General features: G+C 34.0%; 1 protein-coding gene across 2 annotated transcripts in view; it reads right to left on the bottom strand.

Moving 5' to 3' along the window:
* Positions 1-864: 864 nt before the first annotated feature.
* zip (myosin heavy chain 10) overlaps positions 865-7,631 on the bottom strand; it is a 69,294-nt gene continuing 62,527 nt past the window's right edge. For both annotated transcript variants that reach the window (XM_085198694.1, XM_085198695.1), the window contains 7 exons: positions 7,144-7,314; positions 6,468-6,722; positions 6,010-6,129; positions 5,272-5,421; positions 4,685-4,867; positions 4,302-4,465; positions 865-3,045 (listed from right to left, as the gene is read on the bottom strand). In XM_085198694.1, coding sequence (XP_085054820.1) covers positions 2,913-3,045; positions 4,302-4,465; positions 4,685-4,867; positions 5,272-5,421; positions 6,010-6,129; positions 6,468-6,722; positions 7,144-7,314 — 1,176 coding nt within the window. In that variant the 3' untranslated portion in view covers positions 865-2,912. The remainder of the gene's footprint in view (positions 3,046-4,301; positions 4,466-4,684; positions 4,868-5,271; positions 5,422-6,009; positions 6,130-6,467; positions 6,723-7,143; positions 7,315-7,631) is intronic.

The following is a 7,631-nucleotide window of genomic DNA, read 5'->3' as shown; positions in this document are numbered from 1 at the left end:
AATATACTCGGTTCTCATTACAACACTTTCGTTCCTCACATTCCGTCGGATTCTGGAAGTATTGCATGTCCAGTAGCGGGACTCGGCAACGCGCTTTGCATCATTACAAGAGCACTTCGCTCTGATGAAGTTTATTCACATTTTGTGTATAAATATGTTACATATGTTTATTTATAATATGGTAATCAACACTTTCAAGATCTTGAGTATATTTAAATAAATATATTTGCCTCGAAACCAGGACGCAGAAAATAAAAAATAAATAAATACTGCATTTCCTGGAGTGGGAATCGAACACACAATCTGTCGCGTTTGCAGTCAGACGCTTGAGTCCCTGCGCCATTATGACTATTATTACAATTTACTCTTTGATTGATCTCTAATAATAACCGTTATTAGAAAAACTATCTAAATATTTGGACCTAGCCCATGAGATTACCGCCATGTGGGATGTCAGTGCGACGGTCATTGTGCCGATAGTGGTCTCGGTTAACGGTTTAATAGCGACAAGCCTCGACCAACATCTTAAGAGGCTATCGTTTAGCTGTTGGATCAAGAACCGAATGCAGAAGGCAGTTTTACTTGAGACGGCGCGTATTGCGAGGAGGTTCCTCTTTCTGGAGCTCTAGCCACCGATGGCTGGACCCTTGTCCCGCCTCAGAAGTTTTTTTTTATATTTTTAAATGTATTTTTTTTTTTAATAACTTATATTTAAAAATGTAAAATTTATTCTGTTATATAATAAAAAGTATCACCTTTATTATATTTTTTAATGTAAACAAATAAAAAACAGAAAAAATAGTCATAATTATTCTGCAAGGATTATTATAAAAGGGAACAAAAGCACCAAAATAAAACACTCAATATTAAAAATCATGAAAAATTGTTTAATTGGCATACCAACCGACAACTCGTTACAACCTATGGCCAATTTTACAATCATCAATATTGTTAATAATTAAATATAATATTTATGTAAAATATGTATCAATGGTATACTTACATTTAATTTTATATTATTATTCATAAAAAAAAGAGGTCATTACAAATAACAAGACTCGGGGTAAAAAATATTGGTAGTAAGTAAGATAGTATAAAATGTATAGAAGCCACACTTCCACGTTAGACGTACGAAACCCAAGGCCACAATTTATTACTAGTCCTTAGTTATTACTTCTAGAATAGAATAGAATAGAATAGAATATCGGCTAGCGCGTACATTACTAAAGCCGACTGATTAAAAAAAATGTCGAATACAAATGATCGTTTACGTGTTTACCTAAAACACAGTCTAATGAATAAAAAAAAGACCAACTATTAAAAAAAAAAGAAAACCGCTTCCAAATCCGGTAAGTACATCGCCGAGCCAAGACCAGTAAGTGTGATACATAGCGAAGCCTGAACTAACATTACTTAAACTAGGATTAAAATCTTTATGGCAACTAAGCGTTCAGTGGCACCTCACTGATATTTACATTTGATGTACCCTAAATAGGGGGTAAAGATGGGGTTAGGGGGTCAGGGGTCTTGAACCCCCGATACAAAAAAAAAACCGCGGCAGTCTCAATAGTTCAGCGACAAAATGCTTTGGAATATAATGTATGAATGTACGTAAGTAAATAACAAACAATTTGCCAAAATAAAAAAAAAATAATACTCTCTATATAGTTATCACCAATATATTTTTTTAACATTTCATTTAAAAAAAAGTTAAAATTTTTCAGGAATGTCTCGATATTTATTAAATTGATTAATAATTAATACTGGTGGGGAGCAAAACCAAACGGAAATTTTGTACCGTGATGTAATTTGAAAACCATATACAATAAACAATAACATAGACGTAGACAAATTACAGACTATATATATAAAAAGATTAAATGTTTTAGAATAAAAAAAAACACATTTCAATCATTTTACATCACAATAAATGCAATCAAACATGAGCACCAATTGTATGAGCGCAGTCAGTTCTGAATTATTATTCACTTTCATTACTTTCATTATTATTTCGGTGCAAAGATCCAAAAAATAAAAAACAAAATATTATTAATGACATTAAAGGCCTCATTACGTATATACAATCGTATATGCAGTAGAAAATTAACTTGATACGCGATAGTTGAATGTACAATATAACAGTTAGCGCAATGGCGAAGGTAAATACAGAACGAGGCTTCCTACTTCGCATACATTTAGATTGATATATATAAAGATGCAGGACAGATGGACAAAATAAAATTATAATATTTCATAAAAGTCCGCATCAAAATTGTAAGGCAGTAGATGTACGATTCACTTGATATTAGGTTCAAAACAAAATTTTGTTGCTTGTACTTGATTTTTCCTAAAAAAACATCAGAATATTAGAATAACATATTGTATAATTATTTTTAATATCTTTAATATTGACGAAATATCAAAGTTAATCGTTTACCTAAAGCCCTTGATAACGCAGCATATTGAAGGCCACTGGATGTATTCGATTACGATTATAGTATCGATTACTATTAAAAATCTAATCAGAAAGAAAAAAAAACACAGCTAAAAATTGGCACTTGACAATATTTCATAACAAATATGGAATAGATTACAAAAAATGTATAACGACAAATAGAAAAAAGATATAAAAAAGGGTTACAAGATCTACACTATAATCGTAATCACAATGGCGTCACGTCATCTGTCAAACATGACTACCATTAGACAATCAATCGACTATCACTTGACTAGCAATTGACTATCACTTGATCATCAGTTTGACGATCACTTGACTATCACAATCGATTAACAATCAAATTGACTATCTATCGACTATGATATGTCTATGATTGTCATGAAAATAAATTGGCATTTGACAGTATAACGTCACGTCACTTCACATCATTAGACCGGCTGCGCGTCTAGTGACGTCACTCTAGCGAATTAGCGGCGTCGGTGCCGTCATCGAAGGACTCATCCCCGGACGCCGCTCCGCCGGGCGCCAGTGACGATCGTTTACTGCGAGACGTTGCCCCGGAGAGACCTATAGGACCGCCTTGCCGCCTGTAATGTGGAGAGAATAGTTTATTAATGATCAATAATTTTTATTTATATACTAAGGATGAAATAATGCGCGTTAATGATTGTTTATTTTTTTTTCATTTAATCAAGCCAATTTGGTAACATGCATCATTTCAAGATGGTTTTCATTTGAAACTTAAAATTAATTAATTGGTAATTTTTTAAAGATAGAAAATGAGACCCAAAAGAGACGACACAAAAGCCTTTTAGTTATTTAAATCATATTATTACGTTATTTTTCTTTTTACTATTATAGTCAACTATTGACATTAACATATATAATAAAATAAAAATATTACTATCGATTAATTCTTACAAAGAAATAATTACAAAATTTACATAGAAAATTTTATTTGATGTCAGTAACATTTTATTCATTTTACAAGACATAGCAGATGCCGATTTATTTCCATAAACACAAAAACTAAATAAAAAAAAAATTAAGGTTGCCCTGTATTTTTTTAACAAAATAACAATAATATGATTATCTGTTAAACAAAAAACACAAAATTTTAATATAAAAAAGAAATCACTCAAAGCTCATATATCACTAAAGCATGATGACATTTGACAACTTGACTCAACCCCAACGAATTCGAACCAATTTTACCTCTCTCGGGACACTTGGTGTATTGTTAGTCACTATCATCAGATACTGTTGGCCTGGACAACCACAAGTTAGTGTAAAGTGGAGAAAATAGAGTTATCATATATATGGATACTTAAAGGAAGATTCCTTTCACAAACGAAAACACATTTAAAATAAAGACTATAATATAAATAGAAAAAAATATATATTTTATTTTTGTATATAGAAAAATGCCTTATTTTCTAACATCATATAAATCCAATATGTAAATGTCACAAAGTTCTACTTCTTTAAATTTTATGTAATTTAATTATGTTTACCAATTTAAAGTAACTAAATATTTCTTTATCTTTATTTCTATATTTCTAAAGTTATAGAAAAAATATATATATGAGTAGTCACAATACATTAGTCAACTTTACAGTGTATAAAAGCTGCCAAAACCCAGTTTGACAGCATTCAACTGTAAATACGATGGCTGTGGGCTCGGTCCTCATTTGAGACTTGGACTAATATTGTAAATTTTTTCATTTGCCCATTTTAGCAGAACTCCAAATCAACATAAAAATCTCTAAGTGTCTTCACAATGTTTCCTCCCCCTACCCTGCTATACAGCGTGAAACGAAACTGGTTAAGTTCTTTCACTCACCTAAGCTTATTACGCAAGTTGGAACACTCCCGGGCCAGGGTCTCGTGGGTCTCCAGTAAGTCCTCCAGTTCACGTTGAGCTTTGCGCTTCCCAACTTTCTCACGCTGGACCTCTTCTTCGGCCTCGTCCACTGCGCGTTTTAGAGCTTTCACTCGAGCGTTCATCTAGAGAATTAAAGTAAACATTATAATATAATATTTTAAAAGTTTAATTAAAGTTTTAAGTCCATTTAGGTATTTATAACTTAGTCGCTGTCGGTTTTCTACAGAACAAATAACAAATTTTCCGGCTACTACGAGAATTATTCTCGGTATATTTGTTGTACAGAGATAAAAAAAATAGCGAGAATTATTATACAAATAAAAAAAACTCTCTTCCTTCACCTTTTCAATCTGCTCCTTGTACTGATCAGCGTGACGACGTTCCTCGTCCAACTGGAGGGCCAGTTCTTTCATTTTCTTGTCGAGTTTCCTAGAAGCTTTCTGCTGGGCGAGACGCTCACGGGACTCGGCTTCTAATTGTTCCTCTAGATTAGAGACTTTCAGCTCTAGCGAGGTTATGACGCCCTGGTAACATAATAATTATTTTTATAGTATAATAAAAAAAATATATATAAGAAGTATGAAGCAGCGAGCTTAACTCGCGCCCGGGCAAAATACTTCTTCAGCGCCCCCCAGACGAACCCATTTAAATTCACATGATAGTAATTAGTAATAATTAATAGAGATATTTTTTTCATTTCCACGAAATCACCCCAGAATTCGGCAGAAAGTGGGGAGTAGAGTGACTTAACACTAGGCCTATCTATATCACGCTGTATATCCTGCTACATGCGGGATACAAAGTGAAGCTGATTTATTTTGTCTTTTCTAAACAACCAATTTTTTATTCTGACTAAACTTAACAAAAAACACAAAAAGTGTCATTGAAAAACAAACTACCCTAATAAAATATTCAAACCCACACCAACCTTAGTCTTAGCCCGTCCAGCCGTCTCCAGCTCAGCCAGCTTGGCCTTCAGTTCCTTGTTCTGTCTCTCCAGCACCAGCTTGCCGCTCTCCAGCTTCTGTGTGGTGGACTTCTCTGTTCCGAGCTCCATTGTGAGCTGGTCGATTTGGTTCTGGAAATTATATGAGAAAAATTAAATACACTATTTTTTTGCACAGTCACAAAATGAAAATGAGCCAATTGATAATTTTGTAACTTCTTAATTCTTACCATTAAAGATTTATACTAAGATGTCATTATAATTTTTTTTTAATATTAATTATATCTTGTTGTAAGCCTTGTTTAAATAGCAAAAACAAATATAGCGAATAACTTAGATAAAATAATGTATAAGAGAAAAATTTTAATATTATTTATTTTTATAATGTGAACACCTATTAAGATGAGATTTAAAAAAAAATTAAAATCCCTTCTTAGTGGGTTTACTAAAAGATTAAATAGGGGTTGAAAGTTTGTATGGGAAAATCTTCAAATTACCATTGATTCAAAAATATTTCAATGAACACGTGTTTCATGGTTTATTAGTATTCACCCCTAAACTAAAACTAAAAAAATTTCGTAAATATATTTAATAAATATTCGTATAGTTCAAGCGGGCGAAGCCGTCTGAGTCCGCTAGTTTATTTTAAAAATTATACTTTCAGTGGTGAGAGCACCGAACTCTAATTATCTCACAAAATGTATGAAAATAACAACCAACCTGTGCCTTTCTAAGTCTATCATTAAGTATTTCGTTGTTCGACTGTTCTTCATCGAGATCCTCCTCGAGGGCCGCTATTCTCGCTTCTAAACGTTTCTTCTCATCCACTAGCAATGTGACCTAAAAATTGAAAACAAAAATCTAAATTGAAACATATTTTTTATGACAATACTTTTAATAAAATATTTTTTTTAACAGAAATTCTATTGCGGCATTTTGCCGTGTCATTGCAAACGTGACAGTCGTAGCTTCGATTCCCACTGGAAAAAAATAATTATTTAGAATTCCTCTCTCTGCTAATAAAACACGGCGCAGCGTTGAGTTCCACCACTCAATACGAAAATTGGTAAATGACCATTCGTTTAACTGAACACTAACTCTCTTACCTCTGCCTAACGCATATAGCAGTGCGCTATATGCGGGATTCAGCGTGAAGAAAAAAATCTCTTCTTTTATACCTTAGCACCGGTCGCAGTCAGCTCGTCATCCCTATCATCCCTCTCGGCTTCAGCGTGCCTCCTCGCCCTATCCACAGCCGCCAGTTCCTCGGCGTGCTGCAGGGCTTCGGCCTCCAGGGCCTTGACGCGGCGCTCTGCCTCGCGAGCCACGGTGGAGGCCTCCTCGCGACCGGAGCGGGCCTCTTCGGCCTCTCGGACCGCTTCTTTGAGTTGGGCTGTCAATTTCTTTGTTTGTTTCACTGCGTCTTCTTTGACCTGTGAAAAAATAAAATAAATGTTTAAATTATTCACGTATGTTAATGCAGCTCTATATATCGTAATATATAGATATAAAGTAGTAATATATTAGTCAACTTGTAGTAAAGGATGATGAAGGATGATAATATTTTCAATTTTTTTTTCAGCAAGCGATGTCCCTTTTATTTTAAACACCTAATCTAATTTCAAAGCGACCACAATTCATTGATTGTATTGTACCTATAAATAATACACAACATCTAGTTTGCCCCGTTTTTTCAATATTTATCAACATTACTCCGCCTTTATCGTTCATAACGAGACGTGATATAGCCTATCGTGACGTAATATATCTAACAATAGTTCCCGAGATTAGCGCCTACAACCAAACAATCTACAGCTTTATGATATTAGAATACTAGATAATCATTTAAAATACCTTATTCGCAAGATGCAACGCCTGTTCAGCATCCTTCAAATCGGCCTCCAGTTTCTTACGAGTGGCCGCGGCGGCCGCGCGCTGCTTCCTCTCCTCTTCCAGCTCCCCTTCTAACTCTCGCAGTTGTTTGACGATACCGCGACGTTTCTCCTCGCCGGCTTCTTCTTTAGCCTGGAGTTTGGGGATATTATTGTTATATAATAGTGATATTAAGATTGTAATACTATTTTAGTGATTGTAAAATGTTAAAAGAAGTTGTCAATATATAATGGTAAAACTGCATTTAAATCGGTTAAGCCATTCCAGAGATTGTCGTGAAATGTGCATGAATGCACAAACAAAGAGATGAAACATTAAAATTCATTGATAGTGTGTTAGATACATTAATACATGCCCACAAACAAGATTTTCTCATATATCTAGCAAGTGAAGAGAGTTTTCTTCCAAAATTTGAACTAACCTACCCCAAACAAAACCTCTAACAGCAC

This window comes from Heliconius melpomene, chromosome 15 (assembly GCF_056956725.1).
Source record: "Heliconius melpomene rosina isolate 202511_hmr_F chromosome 15, ASM5695672v1, whole genome shotgun sequence".
Lineage (NCBI taxonomy): Eukaryota > Metazoa > Arthropoda > Insecta > Lepidoptera > Nymphalidae > Heliconius > Heliconius melpomene.
The sequence above is the reverse complement of the archived record's forward strand: the minus strand, read 5'-3'. Positions and strand labels throughout refer to the sequence as shown.